This window comes from Sminthopsis crassicaudata, chromosome 1 (genome assembly GCF_048593235.1).
Source record: "Sminthopsis crassicaudata isolate SCR6 chromosome 1, ASM4859323v1, whole genome shotgun sequence".
Taxonomy (NCBI): domain Eukaryota; kingdom Metazoa; phylum Chordata; class Mammalia; order Dasyuromorphia; family Dasyuridae; genus Sminthopsis; species Sminthopsis crassicaudata.
The window spans coordinates 585,673,300-585,701,111 of NC_133617.1; the positions used below are offsets into that span (position 1 = coordinate 585,673,300).

Here is a 27,812-nt window from a genome sequence, read left to right on the forward strand (position 1 = left end):
ATGTACATGTTCCATATTCAATTAAACTTTAAAAATACCAGGCAGTCAGGAAGAAAATTCATTATATAACTCTATTCCTTGGTCTGTTGTGGACTTAAATTTAATTTCATATAGTTTTGAACTTGCCCCAGTTCTTAACTAAGATTCTTGGAATTGTATCCTCTTCGATCTTTGCTTGCCAGGAAAAAATAGGATGAAAAGCAACAAGAAGAAGAAAGACTCAAAATAGAAATGACAAATTTAGGGTGTTCTAAAGGACTTGCTTTGTTGTTCTTTCTTGATTTTTCCTTACCTTTTAAACAAGTTGGCACATTACACAAACTAGTTTTATGCTTTGGTGGATGGATATGAGAGTTCGTTTTATATTACTTTTGTTCATTCACTTGACAATTATTTAAGTATGTGTTTTAGGCAATGTAGTAGACACTGGGAAAAGACTTGCACTCTTTCCACTTTAAAGCCTAGTCTAGTAGATGTGTATTCTAATAGTCCAGAATCACAAGAAACTTAGGTCATTGTGAACTGCATATATTTGTGGTAGATGTAATTTTAAATGTATTTTATTACATAAAATTCATTAATGTTCTTTAGGTATTTTTGCATAAATATTTCTAATAGATAATTGCTATTTATATAAATCTTAGTTATATTTCCAAAGTAGACATTTTTTAATTCATCCTAATTCAAGGACAGATATTTGATGTTCTTTAGTTATTGGTATATACCAGTACTTTTTCTTTAACTTTCTAACATAGAAGAAAATTCTCTTATGCCCTAGACATTAGGGATCAAAGTTATTTATTATTGAAGAAGTGAGAGTGGGAAATGGGATAACTAAACTTTTCTCTCTCCTTTATTGTCAGCTTGCCTACTAGCTTGAGAATCAAAACAAGCAATAAGATGTTTTCTTACATGTTACATTCCCCAGAATATAATTTATTTCCCATCTTTTCCTTTTGTGCATAAAATAGCTGATAAGGCTTAATTCTTAGATCAGTACACTAATATCTTTTCAATTTTTTTCTTGATTACAAAATTTGTCTACTTTAATATATCACTAAATTACTAGTATACTGTCTCTACCATAATAGATTGCAGCTTCATCAAACCTTGGGCACTTAACTCTTCTGGGTCTCAGTTTCATTAACTACAAAATGAAAAGATTGTTTTTAATTATGACCTCCTTAGGTCTCTTTTAGCTTGACCTCCTTGGGTCTTTTTTTTAGCTCTAAATGTATGAACTGTAAATCCTTCATAGATGATGTATCCAGTTTGCGATTGTGTCATTCTCATTCTCTGTACATGGCTAGTCCACATCATTTTCTAATCACATATATCTTCTATAATGTTTTTATACTCCCCATTGTTCTTTGACTTGTCTTTTTAATTCTTTTGGGATTGTGGTATTTTAGTATTTATAACCATGTAATGTAAATAGGAAAATACTATTAGATAAAGATTGTTGCATTAGTAATCAGTTTGAGTCATTGAATTCCTGTCCTGTTTCCCAAGTACCATCCAGCCAGATACCATCCAGCCAGAAGAACTCTTCTACTTGTTACTTCTGGACATAGGAGTTCTTGAACTCCATAAACTTAAATTTTTTTGTATGTTTTCAGGTCACTATATTGTGATTGTTTTTTTTTTTTTTTTTTCTTGGATTATAGATAAATATGTGATTTTCTGGTCAATAAAAATATAACTAGAAGTATAAAGAACATTCTTTAATGATACCGCATTCCATCTCTCATATGTCTCTTAAAAAAAAATTGTCACGGGGCAGCTAGGTGGTGCAGTGGATAGAGCACCAGCCTTGAATTCAGGAGGACCTGAGTTCAAATCTGATCTCAGACACTTAACACTTCCTAGCTGTGTGACCCTGGGCAAGTCACTTAACTCCAGCCTCCGGGGGGAAAAAAGAAAAAACATGTTGTCACTTTGTTTAATCATATTTCAAATAAAAGAAGCTAATTTTATTTTTAGCTTAATCATAGATGTTATTTGCATTGACATAACAAAACATAATTAAGAAGTTTTTAATATTCTGAAGCTAGATTGAGATTAATAGTTTACGTTAATAATGTAACATTGTAGGAAGTTTTTTCAGGCTACTAAAATGAACAAGTCTTTTGTAGGTGTTAACAGGGGATCAAAGAGGCCTGCTTATATAAGTACTAACAATCAGTACAATAATTGCAAATAATTACTTTTATTAAAATAGATTCTTCTCTTCAAGAGGAAATCTTTGTTGGTATGGTTCATATTATATGTTTTAAACTAATAGCATTCACTTATTTAAATATATGCATTGTGCATCAAATATTTATGAAGTACCTGTATGCAGGTATCAATAATATATGATACATGTATCAGAGAATTGTACCATAAAGTGCAATATGAGAGTCAAGGGGCACATTCATAGGAGAAGTAACTTTTGAATTGAACTTTAAAGGAGAGTTTAATAGAGGGAAAGAGTAGAGGAAATAAAGAGGAAGGACAATCAGGATAAAAAATAACTAAAAGCCTCCTGTCCAGCATAGACCAAATAAGCAATATTTTTTTTTGTGTTTGGATAAAATCAAAAAATTAACCATCTTTTTTTTATTAAGAGTATTATGTTATTTCAGACATCAGTACTATCTTAGCCTGTAATATGTAGTTTACTTATTTGAGAAAGAAAGAAGTTAATTCTTAAAAGGTTTTATTTTTTTGGAAAATTTTTATTAGTATTTTCCATATGTACATTGAAACTGATAGCAGCAAGAAAACTGGAATAAATGCCAATTTATATTGAATTTTTTAATTAACCAGAAAATCAGTTTCTGGAATTCCAATTTATCTTATTCCTAGTTTGGATTTGTGGCCCCTTGCTGGACTCATAGAATCTTAAAGCTGAAGTATGTTAGAGAGCAACAAATTTAACTCTCTAATTGAACTTCCAATCCAGTGCTCTTTCTACAACAGTGCTAATTTGCATGGCTCACATCTGTATCTTTAAAAGTTAGCAGGTAACATTCTGCAGAAAGATGTTGCTGTTTTTCATGTAATTTCAGATCTTTTTTGGCATTCCTATCTGAAAAATGCCTCTTTCCCTGCCCCTTCCCCCAAAACAATTTTACGCAGGAAACCATCTCACAGCAGACAGATGGAGAATGTGTACTGAGAACAGCATGTAAAAGTTATCCCCTTCAGCTTTACACTTGTCAAGATATTCACAAATTTTCCAGAAGAATGTAAAAAAGTAGAAGCCTTAAAATATATTCACTGTTCCTTGCAATAAAAATGTACTTGCTCTAAACAGTAACGTTATTGCTGAAAAAATGATTTTGGGAATAGATTATGATGTTATTTAGAAGTTGGATAGTGTATACTTAGATGAAGAATCAATTTTTAATCTTCCAGATTTTAATATAGTTTTTCAAATGTGTTGATTCATTTTGAGGATAAGTAAATGAATTGCAATGCAGAATTACTTATTATTGTAATTTTTAGTGACAAAAAGGTAATTAGGCTTTGATAACAGCCCCAAAAGGATAGGGCATTCTGTAAAATTCTTCTTGTATATGGAAGAATGGAAACATTTTTTAGAAATAAAAATAATGTTTTTAAACTAGAAACTAAAACCTCTGCCTAAACTATCAGCAACTAAGTGAAAAAACATTGATACTTAGATAAGTATAATCTATTACTGGATAAGTATAATCTCTATGAACCTACCACTAGTTTATTTTAAAATTTATATTGTTCATTTAACTAGAAATATGAACTCTGAGCTATTTCTAAAATATTTCTCTGTATCTGGCAGTAGCATATGCATATTTGAATCTTATCCTATCAGCTCATTCTATTTCCTATATTTACTTGATGACAAAGAACCAAGCCTAACAATGAGAATTCCTAAGTCAACAGCTACCTATTGAAAAAATTGCTCTTTCTTGCAACTAACTCCCTTCAACAATTTTTTGGGGAGGGGAGAATTATTCCTATTTACAGTAGCCAAAATAGAAAAAGGAGATGAGAAATAGTAAAATTTTGCCAATATATGGATGCCAATATAACAATTTAATTTGAATTCAACAAATATATTAATTATATTATTAAGCACCTACTAAGCATTGGCCATACAAAAACAAAAATGGAACAGCCCTAACTCAGAAAGTTTTAAATTTCATTTACATATGTGCATATGCAAATATAAGATGAGGGAAATAAAAGATGAAGAAAAAACTAATAATTGGGGGAATCTGAGAAATCTTCCTAGACTGAAGTCTTGAAGATTTTGAGCTATCCTTATAGAATACATTCCAGACAGAGGGAATGGCTTGTGTAAGTGCATAGAGATGGCATATTAGGGTAAGAGAAGAAATAATATTCTGGTTAGGTGGAATGAAGGAGAATATTGTGAAATATGACTAGAAAATTGGTAAGAGATAGTTGAAGGCCTTAAATTTCAGTTTTAACCATATTTTATCTTAGCAATAGAGAGGCACTAAATAAAAAGTTGTTGAGCAGAGAAGTAGCATGATCAGACCTGCGCCTTAGGAAGATTATTTTGATAGCTTTTTTGGAAGATGCATTGGAGAGAAGAGCCTAGAAGCAAGGTCACAAGTTAGGAAGCTATTATAGCAGTCTAAGTAAATGATGAAGAGGTCTGGAACTTGAAAGTGGTTGTTGTGTGAATGATAGGAAGAGGATGGATTTGAGAGAGGTTGCAGAGGTAGAACTGATAATACTTGGCAACTGATTGGATGTAGAGACTGATGGAAAGGGAAGAGTAAAGGAAAATTCTGTTGTAACTTTGGGAACACTGGATGGTGCTGCTCTGAATACAAGGAAGAATTTTCAAGGGAGGAAGGTTCAGGAGGAATAATTCTTTTTTGAGGGGACCAATTAAGTTTGAGATAACCTACAGATTATCAGGAGGAGTTGTATAGCAAACAGATAAAGATATTTACTAGAGTTCAGAACACAGAATATTGTAAATATTATTCAACCTCGTTACAAAATCACTAAAATATAGAATAGAAATGCATATGCTACTTCCTACATTAGAATCTGAGCTTTTTATTAATGCAGTAGTACATATTTATAATTTATAAATGCATAATTCTAATTTGAAAATCTGATTAACAGATGAAATCCTGTATGCCCTTCCTGTTCTGAAGTTGTTTATAAGATAAGATAAATTCATTTTAATTCAGCAAGCATTAAATACATACTATGTTCATTCCACTTTATTGGAGGCTGGGAGTACGAGTATAAAAACAGAACTGTCTGTCCTCAAGGACTTGCTCAGAGAGAGAGAGACAACATATACACAAGTAGTTATTTTAGCTGGAAAACTGAAGAGGGAGAGAAAACTAATGAGTGAATTAAAGTTTCAGAGAAGAGGAGGAAATAGAAGTAAGCCTTAAAGAAGAAAGAGAATTCATTCTAGGAATTGATGACAGATAATTTGTGCAAGTTCATAGATTGGAGTATTTTTGAGTTAAGTGAACAGTTCAATCTTCCTTTGATTTTTCTGTAACATTTGACACAGTTCATCTCCATCTTCTTGTATAGTTTTCCCTCTCTAGGTTTTTGTAACCTTGATTTCTCCTGTTCCCCCCTCCCCTCCCCTGTCTATTCCACCTTTCTTTTAAATCTTCTTCTTCTGGTTTTTCATGTTACACATACCCACTAATGAATGTGCCTTAAAGCTCTAACCTGGGCTCTCTTCTTTCTTTAATGATAACAATAACCATTCAAACAGTAATAGTAATAGTTAACATTTATATAGTGCAAATTGTTAGCTATGGGATGTACTAAACACAACTAAACACTTTACAAATTATCTCATTTATTCTATCATTATCTCATTTGATTATTACAACCACCTTGGGAGGTAGGGGCACTATATCTCAGTTTTTTAAACTGTGAGTCATGACCCCCTATAGGATCTTATAACTGAATGTGGGAGTCACAAAATTATGATTTATTATCAATAAATGTTTGATTTATTTGTTTTATATACCTATATATGTGGGTCATAAAAATTTCTTGGGAGTAAAAAGAAATCCTGCTCTATGATTTCATTTGATGGTCTTATCAGCACCCAAGGGTTCAGTTTTCATCTATATGCAAATGATATCCAACTCTAATCTCTCTGCCAAGCTCCATTTATCTCATCAGTTGCCTTTTGGATATCTCTGACAGGGTGTCCTACAGCATCAAAAACTCAGTATATCCAAAACAAAACTTAATATCTTTCTTCCAAATCTCCTTTTCTGAACTCCCTGTTACTGTAAAAGGTATTACCATTCAGGTCACTCAGGCCTGCAATGTCATCTTTGACTCCTCATTCTATTTTTCACCCATGTACTCAATCTGCTGTAGACTCATCACTTCTAATTTCACAGCATCTCATATATCACAGCTACATCTTGATTAGACTTTTATCATTGCTCTCTATTCTTCTTTCCCCAAATTTTTCTGTATTCCAGTTCATCCAATATCTGGCTGCGAAAGTAGTTTTTCCAAAATAGCAGACCTGATTCCTATTCAGTAAGTTTTAGTGGTTCCTTATTACCTCCATGATCAAAGATCATACCTTTCTAATCATCATTGTATACTTTGCTCCCATTCCTTCACTCTATGATCCAGCTGTCTCATCCTAATAGTAATTTCTTGAATAGCACTCCATCTTCTCTGTTGTCACTTTGCATGGTGTCCTCCACATCTGGAATGCTCTGCTCTCATCTCCATCTCTTAGTTTCCCTTGTTTCCTTTAAGCATCAGATGATATCCCACCTTTTGCAGGAGGCCTTTCCTCCTAAACTATACCCCCATAGCCTCAGATAGTAGGGCCTTCTTGCATGTATCCAGTTATTTTGATGCCATTTCCTTTTGCCTTTCTTTGTACCTACAGGGATTAGTACAATGCCTGTCATGTTGTAATTACTTAAGAAATGCTTGTTGACTGATTTGATTGACAGTTTGGAACTGAACAGAGTAGTCTAATTTGTTTGAAACAGGTGTAGTGATGGCAAATAATGTTAAATAGGGTGAACCAGAAGCAAATACACAATTTGTGGCTATGTAAATTATTAAAAAAAAAAATTGTTGTAGTCAAGATGTTTTTCCTCATGCATATCTGAAATTAGGAAGCTGCCACTGAATTCCACTTCTTTCTTTGTCTACAGATGAGGAACAGGTAGTTAACATCTTATGTAACTGGCTGTGCTTTTAAACCTTTTGTTAAATCATTTCAGCCTTATTTTCCCTTCATAAATAGTAATATTTCCTGTAGTCTTTTGTATTGGGTTATTTTCTTTATCTTTCTTAACTACCATTCCAATTCTCAGCACTCTAATTTCTCCAACTAATCCATATTTCTTTGTTATACCAGAATTCTAGTGAGGTCCTTTTTAATGAAAATTGCTCTAAATTTTAATTTTAATTGTTAAGAGAATAATTTCTGTTTTTTTTTTTTTTTTTTTCAAAATATCTCTTAACTCTTTTTTCCTATTTTTTTAAAGAGATGTTTATCAGAAATCTTGCTTCTAGATTTAACATAGTAATATCAGTATCTTACATATAAAGTTGGAATAAGAAGTTGGGATAATGTGGCAGAGGATTATCTTGGGATGGATGGCTTAGCACTCTTAACATCAAAGTGATTTCAGGTTGTGGGCTGTATATATAAATTCATTATATGCCAGTTTATATAGATAAATCGACTATATCTAAACTCTAGAATGATTAGAACTTCTTGGTCTTTGGAAGCAGGATTTGAATCTTCACTTGGCTATTGTTAGTGATGTCTATTTGTATTTGATTAACTTTTGCCGTAGATTCAGAAGATGCTAGATTTAGAGGATACTTTAATTTTAAATTGATTTCTGCAGTTGTCAATATTTCCTCTCACCAATATTTAAACGTTTATTTTGTCTTTATTTTGTTTTTAGTAGTTGGGTTTTTTTGTTGTTGTTTTGAAATATTTCCTTATAGGAGAATATAAACTTCTCAAGATAGGGACTGTCTACTTTTTTACATTTGTATTCCTAGCACCTAGTTTAATACTTGTATAGATGCTTAATAAGTGTCTTCAATTAAATTGAATTATGAACTTTTGAATGTTGATTACTGTTGAAAAAGTGGCAATCTGATGGTGAAATTGTCACATGCCTTATCAGTGAATTTGTGTTAACATTTGCAGTTTTGTCTCAACCTTTTCCCTTCCCTTTTCTCTCTCCCATATAAGGAAGGAACTATAGCTTGTAATGGAACCCCTTCTATTCATGAAACTGAGAAATGTTTTAGAGCTCCCTTTTGAGGGGTTTTGAGAACATGAAATAGACTTACAATAGTGAAATAGGTAGCTGAACACATTTTATGGACAGATTTGTTAAATAATAATTGAATAAAATAGATTTGTTAAAATTTTGAACAGGAGTATTTTAATTTTCTGAAAATACAGAATTTATAAAGTATTTTTTTTGGGGGGGGTGTAAAGTTGAGTCAGCAGGTATTGAACGTATTTCAAGTGTGTCAGCAGCGAACATGTGATTTGAAGAAGAAAGAACTCTGTCGATCACAATTGCAAAGAGAAATTCAACTGATATTTCCACGTATGTTTTCTTTTGTTGTGTATCTTTAATCAAGTTTTATATTTCAAATTTTAATACCACTTAGTAACTAAATTATATTTTATAATTCCATGATTTTTTCTTTCTTTCTTTTTTTTTTTAAAGAGAGCAGACTCTTCTTGGTTGGATCCTCATTGAATGGATTTGGTACAAGAAGCAGTGATGGTGATTTGTGTCTGGTTGTTAAGGAGGAGCCAGTAAGTAAACATTTTTTAAAATTTCCATTATCAAGATCAGTCATATAAAAATATAAATATTAGTTTAAACTGTATGCTTTAATGATCTCTTATTAGTAACTATTATTTTCTTGCTTACATATAATTTAAGAGAAGCTTTCTCCAGGTACTAGAGGTGTCAGAAGTCAATCAGAAGATACAGCACTCCCAATACTATATAAAAAATTTTAGGTTCAGAAAATGGAAGTTACTTCTGTTTTGAAAGGTCACTGAAGAGGGATATATTGTATAAAAGAGAGGAAAAAAAATTAGGTTGAAAAAATGGGGATCTGTTTCCTTCAAATTTAGATTTTTAGCAATGTCATTTTATAATTTTTTTCTTCTTTGACTTTTAAAAATTATTATTATTTGGGATAATAAAAAAATTTAATAATAAAAATTTTCACTAGTAATTTTTATGATTCCCCTGATAGTTATGGCTTCTTATAAACTGCAAATCAGAAAAGTGACTTATTCCAGGAGATAATTGGTATTTCTTTGATGTTTGAAATAGTATAAAAAGTAAGAAAATAATTCTGAAATGTTATAAATGTGCTTGCAAAAGGCTCAGTTGAAAATGCATTTACAACTTAAAAACTTCCTTGTATTCTTCTTATTAAAAAAACTCATATATTTTCTCCCTCTAAGTTTTGCCATAAACTATATTCTTTATTCTCTTTGTGCATCAAACTAGGTTATTAGGCATCTTTTTTTTTTTTTCCCCTGTTGGAAATGATACTTTTTTTTTTTTTTTTTTTTTAATTGACAGAACATATGCCTGGGTAATTTTTTACAACATTATCCCTTGCACTCACTTCTTTTCTGACTTTTCCTTTCCCTCCCTTCAACCCCTCCCCTAGATGGCAAGCAGTCTTATACATGTTAAATATGTTTTAATATATTATTAGGCATCCTTTTAAGTAGAGCATTCCATTTAGAAATATTCTCATCAATCTATAGTGCAATGATAATTGTTGTTCATAATGACAACTCAGAGACAATATAAGATTTTGAGATTTTTTTTTTTCTCACCAAATAAGGATTTTGTTAACTTCAACAAGGCTTCATCTTACCGTATTTAATTCCCTGAAAATTGGCTTTGACCAAGAATTGTGAATTTTAAATGGTAGCTTTCAGTTGTGATTGATTGCAACATTTTTCTTTAGCACATTTAAAAAAAACTGCTAGCATTCTGCTCTTTATATTGGTATTTATTAGTGTTTCTCATTGAATTTTATAATTGCTAATACATATACACAAATAATACAAAACAATCTGTTGGAAATATGGTTGCTTTTTATAATTTTATTGAACAAAGGATTGCTTTTCATTGTGTATCTCCAAATTCAAATTTAGATTTAAAATTCAAGATGTATGATCTAAAAATTTTTCAGTTACAAGATTTATGTGTGTATGTATATTTTAAACTTGAGAAAAAATAATTCATTTCTTTTATAATCTTTAAAAATTATGTTTCCTTTAAATTAAAGAATGGGTATGAAAAATATGCAAAAAATATATTTATGACTTTTTAATATTTGTTTCAGGTAAATCAGAAGACTGAAGCAAGATATATACTCAGCTTAGTCCAAAAACATTTCTGTGCTAGACTTTGTAAGTCTCAGTTGCTTTGAATTCACGTATTACCCCATATCTCCATGATGTTATACATAATATGTATTCCAGTAAAGTTAATTCTATTTTTCCAAAGAATTTCAGCATATTTGAGTACATGGAAAAAGATGATTCTTACAACACAAGCTGTTATTTAACTTATTGATGCTGTGGGGGGCATAACAATATATGGCATCACCTTTTTTCTGAAGTTAATAATAATATTGTTCAGTCATTTTCATTCATGTCTGACTCTTCATGACCTCATTTGGGTTTTTTGGCAAAGATAGAGTAGTTGACATTTCTTTCTCTAGTTCATTTTACAGATGAGGAAACTGGGGCAAACAAGATGAGGTAACTTGTTTAGAGTCACACAGCTGGTAAAATTAAGATTTTAATTTGGGAAAAGTTGTCAGACCTGGCACACTATCCACTGTACCACCTGAGTACCCCTTACTGTAGCCGACATTTATATGGCACTTTTAAATTTTGTAAAACAATTTATGCACACTACTTGTATCTCCTTTGACAGCTACTATATTATCTAACAGAGGAGATAAGGTAAGAGCTGTAAAAAATAGGTGACAGTACTTCTTAGAGTACATAGTTGTCATAATAACTAGCTTACATGGGTAACTATAATTCTGACTGTAGTAATTAAGAAAAACCTAAAACTTTGTCCTGGATCCTCTTATTCTCTTTTTATTCTCTGTTGATGACCTCATCATCTTATATGGGTTTAATTGCTTTTGGAGATTATTACTCGATTTATCAGTCTAACCCATTTCCCTTCTGAATTCCAGTTACACATCACCAATTGTCCATTGAATATTTTGAACTAGATGTCTGGTAGATGTTCTTGACTCAACATAATCAAACAGAACTTACTTTTCCCCTAATACTCTCTTGATTTCCAACTTTCCTATTCCTTTTGGCAGCACTACTATCTATCTTTAACTCTTCACTATCCCTCAATCATTGGACTCAGTTAATTGTCACATCTTCTTGTCCTGCCTCCATTGTACCTCTTTTATTTGTCACTTTCTTATTTTTGAATAGCCATCAATCTAGTTCTTACCACTTCTCACCTAGATTATAATAGCTTCCTAATTGTTCATCCTACCTCAGTTCTCTCTTATTTTAAGTCTTTCCATCCTCTACATGGTTATTTTCCTAAAGCATAGATCTGACATGTCATTTCTCCTCAATAAATTTTAGTGGCTTCATCTTTCTTTTAGGATAAAAATACAAATTTTTGTTTGGCATTTCAACTGGCTTAGTCCAGACACAATAATTTTCTTGCTATTTTTTGAATTCTGTCTTCTGTCACTATGCCCTGGCTTTTCCCCATGCCTGAAATGTACTCTTTTCTTACTACTTCTTCTTGGAATCCTTAAATCTTTCAGACTTATTACAAGTGCATTTTTTTTGAAGTCTTTCCTGATTTCACGAGCTGCCATTTCTCTTAAAAAATTATCTTGTAATAGGTATGTTTTCCCCAATAAAATACACTCCTGATGAGGTCTGAGTCTGTTTCTTTTTTGGTTTTGTATACCCAGAGCCTTGCATAGTGCTTGGCACATAATAGTATGTTTAATAAATGGTTATTGAATGATTGATTGAAAAAGTAACATTTGTTCTGTATTTTAAAATTAAAAACTACTATTGAAAAATGGGCTGTGAAAAATGGGAGGGCATCTGGTTTTAAAGTCAGTATTAGGGTTCATATTCCAGCTCAGCCACTCATTAACCTATGTGACAAGGCAACTAGATATACAGAGTACTGGACCTGAAGTCAGGAATGTTTATCTTTCTAAGTTCAAATCTGGCATCAGTTGCTTACTAGCTGTGTGATCCTGGATGAGTCATTTCATTCTGCCTCAGTTTCTCGTCTATAAAATGAACTGGAGAAGGACTGGCAAAACACTCCAGGATCTTTGCTGAGTATCCTAAATATGGTCACAAAGAATTGGGCATGACTGAAATAACTGGAAAAGAGCAACAAACCTGTGTGACATTGGGCAAATCATTTAATCTTTCCTGGGTCTTTTTTTCTTTGAATGAAGGGGTAAAATGAAGGGTCAATAAATTAATAAACACTTATTAAGCACTTAGGCACTGTGTTACAAACTCCTAAGAGATTTTTCAGTTCCAAATCTTTGATCCTATTTAGTACCTCCTATGTGCAAAGTATAAGGCAAGGATGTAGTCATAAATATATTTTTCTCTTTAGAAGAATTTAAGCGTTACAAGTAAGCATTGTTTTATTTTTCATATTTCATATTTCATCTCCAATAAGTAGCACAATACATTAACATTGGTGTTTTAATAAGTGCTTTTTAATGGATTGATACAATAAACTCTTATCTCAACTTATGGTCAAATGGGGGAAATGCAAGTGTACAATTAACAATAGGATGGGACAAGTGAAATCAGCACAAAAGAAAAGTATAGATAAAGTGTCATGAGAAATTTTTAATGTAGAGAGATACTTTTTGCTAGTGATTGGGAATGGGAGTTAATCATCCATAAGGTATTATGAGAGATGAGAATAGAGAAGAGTAGAAGTCACTGCAGCATATGGAGATGGTATTGGGGAGAGAGATGGAAGCCATTCTAGGTATAGAAGATGGTATGACTAAAAAAGTGAGAAACTGGAGAGGGCAGGAGAAATAGAGTAGTTAATCAAAAAAGAGAACTGCTAAGTTCTCAGGTCAGAATTGGGCAGTGAATACCAGGCAAGAGAGTACTTGGAAGAAAGGAAAACTTTTTAGTTATTTATTGACTTGTTCATTGTATAATTGGTATTATACTGTTGGACATTATTTGAAGCCTCAGAACTTTCCCAACAATATTATCTTTACCACTCTTGATTCTCAGACCCTAGAGTCAGAGACTCTACTTTAATTTTTTCTGGTTCTCCTCCTACTTCTCTTCTCAATAAAGATCTGTTATGTTTCAGATACTGTACTCACTGCTAGGAGAGAGATACAAAAGTATCAGTCCCTCCCTTTAAGGGTTTTACACTGTACTAAAGCTATATAATATGGTCATATACACATAAATAAATATGTATAACAATTTGATAATTTGGAGGAAGCCACTAACAAATGAGGGCATTAGGAAAGGCTTTTTGAAGGAGTTCATGCTCAAAGCTAACTAAACCTTGAAGAGTTTATGAGGGAGAATAATGTATAATCACCCTAAGAAGATAGCGGAAGGAGGCGGATTATGAGGGCTTTGTCTTCCCCTGATTCCATATTTCTGGCTTCTATTTAATTCTCTTTTTTCTCATTTTGGCTGAGCATTTATATTACATAAAATTAAGCTGCAACATTACAAACCAGTAAATGTCAGCATTTAATATGAAAAATGTATTAAAATGTGACAATTAAGCTTGGGGCTGAAGATTTTGTATTAAGAAATTAGATTACTGTTGCATCATAGAACCAGAGTTTTAAAGTTAGGAAATATATACACACACACATACACACGATATACATACACATACTACAATACACACATGTGTGTATATATGTACATATACACACACATATATACGTGAATGCATGCACGAAAAAAATTGTAACATAGTCTTAGAGCTAGATGAGATCTCAGATGACATCTAGTCAGATTTTATTTTTTATTCATTTAGTCCAGGGTCCTTATTTTTCTGATAAGCAAATTGAGGCCCAGTTAATTTTGGAAGTGAAAAGTATAATAGCATGAATTTACTTAATGTATATAAAGAATTTAAAGGATAAAACTGAAAATAAGAAAATAATTAACTTGCTTTTTCTCCCCATTCAGTTTTCCTTGTGCTAGTCATATTTACATATGTAGTATATATCTTCCCACTAGAATGTAAGCTTGAGAGCAGGGATTATTTTCAGAGTTTCTGTATTATTATTGGCTAGTATAATGCCTTACACAGAGTAGGCATTTAATAAATGCTTATTGAATTGAATTAGTAATTTGAATTTTTGATTAAATTCTTTTTGAAAGCTGTCATTGTTTTGTATTTAAGTTTGTTTTAATGTAACTAAATAAAGGATAACAAAGTATCAATTTGTTTTGCCTGTTTTGTAGAATCAGGCATTTTTATTTAAAAGCCTTTTTGGGGAGTGGTAATTTCAGAGTAAACATGAATTAAATGTTAACTTTTTTTTTGGAATTGAATTACACTATTTGAACTAAGTTCTCTCTGTTTCTAAGTTAAATTATTATTTAGATATTTTGGAAATGGCATGTGAAACCCTGATTTAACACAATGTGGATTTTTATTCAAAAAGTGCTTTTGAAATATAGACTCCAAGTTGTCTAGGTGTTGGCTAGATAATTTGGTGTGGTGTAACTGTTTTTTAATAAATGGCAGTACCACTATTAAGTCAACTAACATTTATTAAGTGTTTGTTTTGTGCTAGGCTCTATGCTAAGTTCTTAAGAATAGAAATGCAAACAAAAGAAAAGATAGTCCTTGTCTTCCGAAAGCTTACATTATCATGAGGGAAGACAGTGCTATGAAGGTAACTGAAGAGCCAGGGAATAGTTTTCTTTTCTATCTTGTTCATAGTATCTGAGACACAGGTTACTTCCCTTCTCTAACTCTTACTTTGATCTATAGCTTTAACAGCTAATAAATCCATGGTGAAATTTCCCAAGTGTTGTAGATATCCTTGGATATTAATGTGTCATTGGCAGCGAGATATATGAATGATTACTACTTCTGTTTTAGGGTGAAGTTAACAAAAATTAAGGAGTGTGATAGAGAGAAATTGTATGGGTTAAAAAACATTGCACAACTACATTTGAATAAGTTTTTCTTTAATTTTTTTTGGTGACCATTGAACACAAAATCAGAAGTTTTAGAGGAATTACAGGTACCTATAATTGATACGAGGGAAAAGGAAAAGACAAGAAAGAGTTTAAAGCAAGTGCTAAGAGACTTCTGAGGCAGGGGAGGTCACTGAGACTTGGGGTGATGATTTGGTCCCTTTATCTTTCAAGACTATTTTTTTCTATCATCTATATTTTTTCTATCATCGTTTTAAAAATCATTTTAAAACGATGATTTCAGCATAGTAAATCTTTTAATTGTATGTGAGGAACTTGGATAACTGAGAAGTATATCAATGTTTAAAATGTATTCACTGTATTTTTTTTATTTCTTCAGCAGGCTACATTGAGAGACCTCAGCTGATTCCAGCAAAAGTGCCAATTGTGAAATTCAGGGATAAAGTCAGGCAAGTAATTAATGAACTTAGTTGTCTTTTCATTTGTTTTCTGTCATTTGTAGATAAGTTGCTTAATTGTAATTTTTTATTTGCTATTGCTAGATAGCTTTCTTTTAAACAGTTTTCAGAATTTTCCTTTTCTTAAATCATGAGTACTCCTTTTTGTGGAATATCTATCTGAAGAGTACCTTTGCTTTGAGAGGGATATTCAGTTGTTCCCATGTCTTGTGAATTAGATACTTTCACCAATTTGAAAAAATGTTCACAGAAACTAAATTCATATTATGACTTGTTAAATGATCTAGAACCTTTGAAACATCCAGAATCCCATTATATTTTAAGAACAGAATTTTTTTTCCACTTTTAAGTTTTTAAAAAATTTTAATAGTATTTTATTTTTCCAAAAACATGTAAAGATAGTTTTAACATTCACCTTTGCAAAACCTTGTGTTCTAAATTTTTCTTCCTCTCCTCTCCCCTCACTCCTCCCCAAGATAGCAAGCAATCCAATATAGGTTAAACACGTGCAGTTCTTCTAAACATATTTCTTTATTCGTTGTGCTGTGCAAAAAAAAAAAAAAAAAAAAAAAAAATCACATCAGAAGGGGAAAAAACATGAGAAAAGAAAAGAAAAAAGGTAAAAATACTATGCTTTGATCCACATTCAATCTCCATAGAAGAACAGAATTTTCTAGAGAAAAATTTTAGATTATAAATAAAAGCATCTCTTCCTGAGCTTTTAAATAAGTTTGTAAAATGAAGCCCATTATTAAACAAAGTAAATCATCGTATCTTTAATATGGTTGTGTCAATACCAAATAGTTAAATTTTCTTTCCATTTACTAGTTCAATTCTCAGATCTCTTTTATATATTTCTTATATGTAATAACAGCAAAAAGAATTACTGAAATTATCAAATATTTAAATATTTATCTGTTGATTAATTACTTTATGGATAATTTGTGCCAATTTGAAAAATTCCAGGATGGCTTCCACCTGTGTTCTTATTCTCAGATATTAAATTTTGTCTAATTCTCAGGTATTAGATTAATACAAATTAATTTCAGTGATAATCTAAGAAATAGATAATTTATGAATATAAATCTGCTATGAAAAAGATATTTCAGAGCAAAAATTACAATTTTTTAATTACATTTCTACACTTTCTGATAGTGTGGATAATTTAAATATGATAGGACTTATTAATTTTAATAAGTACCTAAAGAAAAATGTTGAATGGTAGTAAACTTATATTATCATCATTTATAAATAAAGACTAAACACAAGTACTTTTTGTTAATTTAAATATAGGCATATTTGTTGTAAATAAATTTATGTGTCTTGAAAATTATGCATTGTTTTAGTGTTGCTTTTAAGTTGAAAACCTGATCTCTATATAAGTAGCAGGGAATTTGCTCTTTGATATATTGCCATTGTTTGTGGGGCTTGTTTGCTTGTTTCTTGGCATATTGGCTTGCATGATGGCATTGCTTTTAAAAAAAAAAAAAAATTCCCCTTTTGTGCCTGATTGTATTGTTCCTTCCCAGAAGTCATGAGCTATTTCATTTTATTTGATGAATTATTTTGTTATTCATTTGGACACTGTATTGTGGTGGCAGGAACCTTTATTTTTACTCTGAATGATATTTGCCTCCTCATTCCCTGGGATTTTAAAGTAATCATTTGTATAGTTCATATTATTTTGGAATGTGAAATGCAATCATATAGCTTACTCAAATTCTCGATCCTAATATTGGTTTACATACAAAAATTTTGCAAGATTTTTAAGCTGCTTTATTACACATTTTTCTAGTTGTGTCCTTTAATCCCTCATGGATTCCTATAACTACATATTTAGAGAATTATTACTCAAAAATTCTAAAAGACAATTTATATATAAATTCGTCCTAAATCTTATTATTGTAAAAAATATTGCTACAAGGAAAACCTGTATAATAACTAGATTTATAAACTCAGTATGTTTCTTTTTAAAATGATTTGTGAAAAATATTAAATATTGGTATAACTACTCACTTTTACAATATTTAGGTGAATGTTTTATGAAGAACTTGATATTGGATACAAGTAACTAAACTTGCTTAGTGAATATTTACATTTAAAATATTTCAAAACATAAAGCAAAGGTTCTTAAACTAGGTTGTGTAAAATCCCCTGTCCCCAGTACTCTGTAGTTAGATTTCAGGGGGTCCATGAACCTCTTTAGTGAGAAATTACATCTTTATTTTTACAAATCTCCAACTGAAGTTCAACATTTCCTTCAATTATAAGTGTAGGCAACAAGCATTATTCTGAGGAGTCCCTGATAGAAAAAATTTTTAAAACTTCTGCATAATATATAATAGTTTTTCAGTTGTTCCTTCTATGATTTCATCATATTTCTTTGTTCATTAATTCTCATTCATTTGTCATCATATTACTATGTTCCATTCTTCTGATTTGTTTTAGTATTATTTTATAAAATCTTTAGACTTCTCTCTATCTCTCATACTTATTACTTTGGATTGTTCAGTAGTGTTCCATTACATTAATTCAAGACAGTTTGAGAAGCTGTTTCCAGATTTTTAAACTTACAGAAAGGCTTGATGTAACATAAACAGTCATTGAAAACCTAGCCCTTCTTTATTCTTAATAACTTTTAAAGAATATTCACCAGTGATGAAATGATTGGATGCCAGGATAATTATTTTTGTAACTTTGTATTATCAGTTTGCTTTTCAAAAAGATTCTACCAGTTTACAAATTCATCAACAATGAATGCTTCTGTTCTTCTCCAGCTTTTGCCAGCATTGATTTTCATTGGTTTTAATTGCTTTTTCGCAGTCTTATGAGTACTTTAGAGTTGTTTTAACTTTTTTCTTTTTGATTATTAGTTAGCCTGAGCATTTTTTCAAGTAATTACTAACAATTTTAGTTTTCTCTTTAAAAAATAATCTGTTCATATATCTATTTGACCATTTAGTCAGTCCATTAAAGCAATAAACAGTATAACCAAATTCTAGTCAATCAAAATGTGAAAATCTCTTTAAAGTTGTAATGCAGTTTCTATTATGTAAGTTTCACCTAATATAATTTTCAGAAATTCTTCTTGTATTTAATAACAACTCATTTCTGTTATGCTTTGAGATTTTTAAAGCACTTTATTTACAACAACCTTGTAAAGTAGGTAGTGCAGATAAAATTTTTCTGATTTTACAGATGAGAAAACTAATGCTTAGAGAGGGAATAATTTGACTCAAGTCACAAAGCTAGGAAATGCTAATTAAGCCCAGAGTCCAGTCTGTCCCCTCTGAAAGTGGCATTGTCTCAAACTACTTACTTCTTATTGTAATAGAGAAAATAGAATCAAGTCATTTAAAAGTTTAGAAACTAATGTGTATACATTTTAAAATTTATTTTAAATTATGGTTTCATGCTAGTTTACATAGTTAAATATTAACTCAGTCACAGGTAGGGAGTTGATATTTTTTGAAGTTGTAATTTTGATTGATTGGTCATCTTTTCCCCCCTTTAGTTGTGTGGAGTTTGACTTGAATGTAAACAATATTGTAGGAATAAGAAACACATTCCTCCTCAGAACCTATGCATATCGTAAGTTTTCTCATTTTATTTCTGTTTATAAATTTATTTTCTTATGTCTTTTAAGATTTAAATGGTTCCAATCAAAAGTTTTTCAGATAAATCTTATTTACACATATTTTAAAAAAGTTTTTTTATATTTGGTTATATTTTATCATGTATTGTCATTTTATTGTTTCCATATTAGTTTGTTGTTCTGAAATAATTTGCATCAAAATTTTTGACAAAGTAAAGATACTTTAATAGAGTAGGGTTTTTTAAGGATATATTGTTAAATTTGAGAATTAGTCTTAGAATATGTAATAGCAGAGTTATATATGCAAGTGAGAGTGCATAATGAACTATGAAATTTCTACTCAAATTGCAACTTAAAGTTATGTAAGCATTCAAAATAATTTCCTTATCTTTTTCTTTCACTATTTTTAAGTGTTAATTTTACTTACAGTTGAGAGTCGAGTTCGTCCTTTAGTACTGGTGGTTAAGAAGTGGGCAAGTCACCATGAAATAAATGATGCTAGTCGTGGCACATTAAACAGCTATAGTCTTGTATTGATGGTTTTGCACTATTTACAAAGTAAGTACAATGGGCTTCTTTATTCCCCCCATTCTCTTGAAACTAAAATGCAGTTAAACTTCATTATGATGTCCTCTGCACTGACCTTGACTATACATTAGAGACATTTTCCAAAACCCCATTTAAAGTTTATGTAGATTTTTTTTGTGCCTCATATTGCAGTGAATATATTGCTAAAAACAACTCCCTGGAAAGCATAAAGAAGTTTGACTGTTTTTATTCTTTTACAATTTTTCTCACTTGTAACTTTTGTATTAGCAGCACTGTTATATGTTAGAAAGAATTTTACTATATATATGTAGTTGATTCATTATCTTGAGGCAAACGAACGAATGCTCAGGTAGCCCCATTTAATATGCTCAAGCACCAGTCATCTTAGTTCTTTTAATGCTAGGCTAGAACTAGATAATATTTCTATAGACCTATTTAGGATTTTTATCCCACAATGGATTAGAAATCATTAATGTTTTTTGATTCAGTTGTTCTCTAGACTCTCTTTAGAGCTCTAATATTCTTTCATTTTGTAGTATCGCCGGCTTTTGGGTTAGATGATAATGAAAAGTCTAGTTGTATCCTATTATCCTTATTCTTATTTTTTGGGTGATTCTAATACATACAAACCATTACTTTTGGCTCAGTTGCAATGGAAACAACTTGTGACTAAAGTAGTAAAGTTTGTGCCTTACACTGTTCAAAGAGTAATGAAAATTTGAATTTGTATTGAAAATTTTCTTTTTTTAAGTAGAATAGGCTGATGACCAGATCAGGATGAGAGCTTTTAGCTGTTCCCTAGCTTAGAAATAGTTAGCAATTAAACTAGCCTTAGAAATATTGTCATTTGTGAATAATAGCTTTTGCTTGGTTACTTGGATACTATTTAACTAATTTTTTGTGTATTTCCTTCCTTTTGAAGAGCAAGATAGTTAAAAACAATTCACAGTTTATTCTCGTGTTTATACATTAGTCTAATATGATCTAAGATGAACTGTTGGTTTTGCTTTTGTACTGAATAAAATCATGTTATATTTGTGCCCTTTTTTGACGTTTCTATTTTGCCTTTTGTGGCAAAGATAGTTTGACTTTGAGATGTTTTTATCTTTTTATTTTTTTTTTTAATATGATAAATACTTGTTAAAATTCATTAGTTACATTTCTTGCATTGGGTGGAAGATTAGACTGTTATTTGTCATTAATTTTTGAAGACTATGACATCAAGAAGGTGATAGCATGCCATGCAAGTGAATTGGATGTAAGTGAGGGCTGGCTGCCTAAAGTCACTGGCCTCCCTTTCTCCTCCAGTCCCAAATGGGGAGACTGGGTGATATCTAAAGTCCTTTGTTCCATGAAGCTAGCTCCAAGTTGTATTATTTTCTGATGTTTTGGAACTAGTTTAGTAACTCTTAATATTGAGTTCTTGAATTTAAATTTGATCTGAGAGGTGTTTGAAAGTGATTGTAGAGAAAAACACCATGAAGGAAAGTTTCATAACATGTTATAATAATAGTGTTTAAGGGTACATTGGAGATACTTGAAATTTATTTGTGTGTCTTACCTTATCTTTCATAACGGAATGTTAAATCCTGAGGGTAAGAATATGTTGTATGCCTACCCCAATATTTTATTTACTAGATAAACAGTAACTGTTGAATGAATGAGAAAGAATAGAGATAAGGAAGTTAATTAGGAAATTGTTATAGCAAAATGAAGGTGATGAAGACCTGGATGACAATGGTGACTATGTAGAAATAAGATAAAGAAATTAATCTGAATGATGTTGCAGAGGCAGTGGCAATAATGGGGAAGGTTGAATAAGGTTCTGAGTTTTGTGAGGAAGATATTATAATAAGTTGAGTATTGGATATATAAACTTCATGTGCTGTGTAAGCATCTGAATAATGCAAGGGACAGGTCACAGATAAAAAAAAAAAATGTTGGGATTTAATCTCTATAGAGTTTTAATTAGAAAAATTGTCCAGAGTAGCAAGTATTTTGATGGTTAAGGATTGAGCCTTAGCAAATTCACACATTAAAGGCAGAGAAGAAATAGAAGTTTGACTAAACTAAATAGAAAGAATAGTTAGAAAAAATCAGGAAGGTGTCTTAATAAAAGCTAAGAAGAATGTACAGTTGCAGGAAGTAGAAGGTCAGTGGCCAGTTTAGAATGATAAGAAACCATTAGAATAATAGATATAAAGTCATTAAAACTTTGAGAGAAATTTTAAGAAAGGGAAGATTTTAGAAACCTAATAATTTATGGCATTCTTCTTTACATAAAAACGGGTTCAGCTTGAGTGCCAAAACCTTCATAAGAGTTAAAGGAATTTTCAATAAACTATTAATGATTTTACTTCAGTAGATGGGAGAAGAAATTTCTGAATCTTTATCATGAATATGCTGTTTTGTCCCAGTGCCTTATTATTTGTTGTTATAATTCTAAAATCACTTTAGAGATTTAAAAATTTATAATGTAAAGATTAAATATGTAAAGTAGAATAAATAACAAATCAGCTGTATGATCACAATTTCTATTTTCTATGATAACCTCAAGTAATGGATACTTTGTTGAACTTAATATTGCTCCTTACTTGACCTCAAAGCATTTTGTTTTTGGTTCCCATTAGTCAAATTTTCATCACTTCCTGAAAAAAATCTTCTTTAACCCAATATCACACTGATTTGTGAGGTATACTTTTAATGCTGCCCTTCCCCTCCACTCCAGTTACTCAAATATTTACTATAGATAATATTTATTTTATTAAGTTAGGATTCTGTGAAGATTAGGTTGTTTATATGAGTAACTGATTATGGAAACTGATTATGATTATAATTATGGATTATATTTTGCCGCCTGAGTAATTTCTATTCCAATGACTTTGGAAGTTTGAGATCATCTATGTCAATTAAAGTTTTAAAATGAAAGCCACTTAAGTTTTTTTCTTTGAAATGGAATTATAAATGCAACTTTTTTTTCCTCTTATTGAACTATAGACTACTCTTGGTTATGTATTAGTTATGTTTTGGTATTTTAAAGTGTGCCCCAAAAGCTTAGGGCATTTAAAAAAGCGTTTGTAAAGTCATGGCTTAGTAATAGTTCTGAATATTTGAACTTTTGAAAAGTAATTTCATATTTAATTCATGATTGATTTATTTATGAATGTGAACTGAGAAGTTTTTTGTTTGTTTTTACAAGGTAGAAATGGGACACTTTTCAATCCTTTGCATAATAAGTGATTTTTTATTTTTAATAACTCATTGCAGAAGGAATTGTTGTAAAGTTGACAAATATTTGACAAGTCTGTGCTTATACAGTATCCCAAAAATCTTAGTGCAGTTTTGGGATAGCACTTGAGAAGACATGAAATATACTTTTTATCTGAAGCAGAATATTAGATTAAGACAAACGAAAAAATAAATACATTAGGCAGTTTGGTACTATAGAGTGTGTTTGGAGTTAGAAGATCTGGGTTTAAACACTATTTCTATTTATTACTGTGTGACTTGGGGTTGAACTTTTGCCTTCATTTTCCTCATCTCTAAAGTGAACATGTTGACTGGGAAATTTTTCAGGTCCTTTTCAGCTCTAAATATTTGATTCTTTCAACTTGGGCCTGTACTGGTCAGTCACCAATTGGTGTTGATTGACTTAGGGGTAAGTGAAAACCTTTCGAGTTATACAGACATAAATGCATGTGTTTTTCCAGAACTAACAGGAATTGAAAGTATATTGTTTTGATGACACATTTTCTATTAAAGGTTATAAACCATTGATTGTCATAGGTAATTAAAATATAATCTGTTTTATATGACAGAACAGCTTTAGAACATTTTTCCATTGGTTCAGGCTGCAAAAGACACATATTGATACTTTGTTCTTTTTGGAATTGTTTCTTTTAATTTTTGTAGAGACTTAAGAATTAGGACTTGTTTGAACAATTCAAAGAGAAATTTTGTACTGTGCTTTCATCTTTTCTTTTTAAATTCTGCTGACTGAGCTGAAGTTTTAAAGATTGTTTTCAGTGTTAATCACTTTTCCTTGGCAGAACTTCTGGTAATTTTGAAACAAGAAAAAAATAATAGCCAGTGAATGGTTTAGGGACTGGATTTATTCTTTGGTGTAGGGAATCCCTCCACAAATGCAGGTCACAGATTGAGGGCTCCATTATAACTGCGTAGTTATCTAGAACGTAAGTATCAAACTCACTGTTCTCTTAATATCCCAGTGGGCCAGAGCCAGATTAAAATGTAATTGAAAAAATATTTAGCAAAACAAAATAGATAAGATTAATTTGTGATTATCTAAGATGTTTTTCTGTTGAGTTTGATACCACTGACCTAGATAGAGCACTATGACATTGTTAGTTGTCCATTGTTCTCTAGTGTATGTCAGAGGAAGATATTGAATCAATTCCCCCCCCCCCCCCCTTCGGCAATTGGGATTAAATGACTTGCTCAGGGTCACACAGCTATAGGAAGTCTTAAGTGTCTGAGGTGAAATTTGAACTCAGATCCTTCTGACTTCAAGGCTGGTGCTCTGTCCACTGCACCATGTAGCTTCCCCCTGAATCCAATTCTTTATGGCCTTAAGGTCACCTCTTTGTACAGCCCAGGTGCCTCATAACAGTAGCAAAATAATAATGATGATGATAACAATAATAGATACCATTTACATGGTGCTTTAAAGTTTGCAAATGTTTTATAAATATTGCATTTTATCTTTTCAGCATCTCTAGGAGATTAGATACTATTATTTTACCTGTTTTATTGATGAAAAAACTGAGGCAAATTAAATGATTTTTTCAGGTCAGACAGTTGTATGATGTTGGAGTTGAACTTGGTTCTTTAAAAGTAGTTCAAAACTTTGTTTAAACTTTTGTTCAGAATATTCCTGTTCTGTTCTGTTCAGTAAAAATTTTTAAGTTGTTTAACTGCTTGTGACTCAGTTTTCTTGTCTGTAAATGAGGACTAGATAATCTTTGTAAGGTCCCTTAGCTCTAAATTCTTGTGCTTTTTATTAATATTGATATTATTATTATATGAAGATGAAGAAAACAGCAACTTTGAATAGAGAAAAAGTTAAATTCATTTATTTCTTGGGATCATTTTAAACGTTTTTACAGGGTGCATAAGCCCACGACTTAAGGTGGCTGGCTCCAACAGTCTCTTGGAATCTGAAATCAAGGCCTTTTTTATTTAAAATTTAAGATTAATATTTAATTAATAAAAGGAAAATTAAGAATACAGCAAAATATAGTTTAAACATCTATTTCTTTATATGATATTCTAAAAACTTATTTAAAAGATAACAATATTTTTTAAAAATATACTTTGGAAAATTCATGGGCTTAAATCTTGGGGACTTAACCAGAGTGCTCTATTTCAATCTTGGGAAAATGTACTTAAATTAGCATTTCAGACAACCATTATATTGAAAACAGCCTTTTTGAGAGAAGACTTGTTAGAAAGGTTGTATCTGCAAATATAAAATTATAAAATGACAGTTGATGTTAGTATATATCCTACTTGGAAATAGGTATTTTTGGAAGTATTAAGTTTTTTTAGTTCACTTACTAGAGTGTTATTAATAAATTACTACTACAGTACATTAAATGCAACCTTCTTACCTCTATTATGGCTCAGTAGTAGTTTATTAAATAGTACCCTGACTTGAAAGGATTAAAAATGCTCACTCTATTTCCAAAAAAGTGGTACTGATTAAATAGTTGTAAGGAATTTATTTTTCTAAAATGCAATTATATTTCATTGATAGAAAAATATTTTGGTCTTAAAAATCCTGTCATTGGATAAAACAGATGACTTTCAGTCAGGAGGCCAGAACTTTTGTGCTTTATAATGACATTGATTTTGTAAATTTGAACAAATTAATAAACTTCTCTTTAACTGTTTTCCTTCCATAAAATTAAGTTACATATTCTGTTAGTTAATAGGTTCTAAAAATAAATGAGATAATAGAAATACAAATATTTTGGTTTTTAACTTACTAGAAACCTCAAAGACAGTGAATAGGTAGTTTATATTATAGGAAAGAAATTTTTTATGGCTCATGTAATAAAATTATGTATGAGCCTTTTTTGGGGGGAGCAGTTTTTACTACTTTTATATTTATATACCTTGTGAATTTTTGGTTAGTCAGATAGTGTCATTCTTGATTTTTTTTTTTTTTTAATCTCTACTCATTTGTATATCTCTTACTCTGTTCTTGTAAGAAGCCTATGACTTCAAACAAATCTTAATTGTTCCTTTTAGTTATTTATTGTCAATATAATTTAAAGATAGCTGTACAGAAAAAAAGAATTCATGGATATAAATGTTATTTTCCAGTAAGATTTCTTGATTTGCATTATTTTTTTAATAGTATAACCAGAATTTTTAGGTATGGAATTTTTTTTTTTTCAATACTAATCTACAGATTTTTAGAACTGAAGTGAATGGGGCTTGAGTTTATTTAGGGCACTCTAGATTCTTGAGCATTTTGCATGCCTCCCCCCAAAATTAAGCAAACAAAAAAAACAAGTTTTCTCATTTCTGTCATTATATGGAAATTAGAAATTTGCTAATGTGGCTGGTAAATGTAGTTTTTTTCTGTCAGTTTTTCTCAGTCATATATTCTTAACACATTTGATTTTTACTTGCTAAATTTATCTCATTAAAATGATAAGGGACATTCATGTTCTCATACTATCCCAGATCCACAGGGAAACTAAAGTCAAACATCTTTTTCAGTACATAAGAGAATTGTATGCATTTTTTTTTTATCATAGGGAAATCAGTGTATTCTAGGAGTTGTTTTTTAGAAGAAATATTGCCAAAAGCCAGATTAAAATAGTGTATTAGAAAGATGTACAAAGTACTATTATGATTATTTTGTGTTGTGTTGATATCGACCTATAAAATTGCTGAGAATTGGAATATTGTATTATTTAATATATCTCAAATATATCTTATAATGCTAAATGAAGTTTACTAATCTCATGTAAATCTTCAAAATTCAAAAATTCTATATCATGGAGTGCTTGAATATTGATTTTTTTTTTTTTAAGTTATTTTTCCTTGGGAGTATTGGTACAAGTCTTTGACAATGATGTGATAAAATAGTTTCGTTACTTCTGATCAGGATAAAGTTGGGTAAAGTTGTTGAAGATTGACTTTAAAATGTAGTGGTACTATATAAAGGCATTGCTATATTTCATTTTTGTTGAATGTCTTTTGTGACCTTCCTCCAAAACTGCCTTTAAAATCAGTATCAAAATTAATAATTTTAAAGATGATTTTTCAATGTATAAGTTATGCTGTTAGCACAGCTGTTGTTATAACTAATTTTGCTTTTACTTCATAGCACCAATTCAATAATAAAGGAACACAATCATTCATAAGGCTATGATAACACAGGAACATTGGTTGTATGTTTAAAGGTTTTTTTTTTTTTTTTTTTTGGTGGCATAAGGATGCATATCTTTCATTTTAGAAATTGTTCATATAGAATCTATAATATTCTATGCTATACTATACTTTTTTATGCCTGGTACTTGCCAAATTTCATGTGTCCCTTCAAATTTTTAGAAAAAAAAAAAACCTGTTCTAATGAGTTGATGTTCTAAAACAAGTAAGTAGCATTTACTTATGAAATTGTTTATTCTATGAATAAGAAATAATCTGTTAATAAATAAATGTTCAGTTGCCATCATAAATGACTTTCAAATTGAAAATTAAAGACCCAAGTTAATTTCACAAAATATATGAAAACTGGTAAATTTCAGCATTAACAATTATAATAAATTTTGTCTGTCTCACACCTTTGGTGTAGACAACAAATTATTGCTTTTTTTATGTATTATGTGAATCACAGAAGCTTTAAATTTTTTTTTTTATAGCCCTACCTGAACCCATCCTTCCATCCCTCCAAAAAAATTACCCAGTAAGTGTTTCTTATAAA

At 30.7% G+C, this 27,812-nt stretch overlaps 1 protein-coding gene across 8 annotated transcripts in view; it reads left to right on the top strand.

The window, feature by feature from the left end:
• The window catches only part of TENT2 (terminal nucleotidyltransferase 2), a 78,249-nt gene that overhangs the window by 20,210 nt on the left and 30,227 nt on the right, over positions 1-27,812 (top strand). For 5 of the 8 annotated variants that reach the window (XR_012484775.1, XR_012484776.1, XM_074282356.1 and 2 more), the window contains 7 exons: positions 8,495-8,609; positions 8,733-8,824; positions 10,390-10,456; positions 15,630-15,699; positions 19,223-19,299; positions 19,733-19,861; positions 27,751-27,794. Coding sequence is in view for 6 of the 8 variants with exons in the window: in XM_074282356.1 (XP_074138457.1) it covers positions 8,495-8,609; positions 8,733-8,824; positions 10,390-10,456; positions 15,630-15,699; positions 19,223-19,299; positions 19,733-19,861; positions 27,751-27,794 (594 nt within the window). In the remaining 2 variants the exon portion in view is untranslated. Of the gene's footprint in view, positions 1-8,494; positions 8,610-8,732; positions 8,825-10,389; positions 10,457-15,629; positions 15,700-19,222; positions 19,300-19,714; positions 19,862-27,750; positions 27,795-27,812 lie in introns of all 8 variants that reach the window. The other 3 variants (XM_074282352.1, XM_074282351.1, XM_074282353.1) reach the window with 1 other exon arrangement.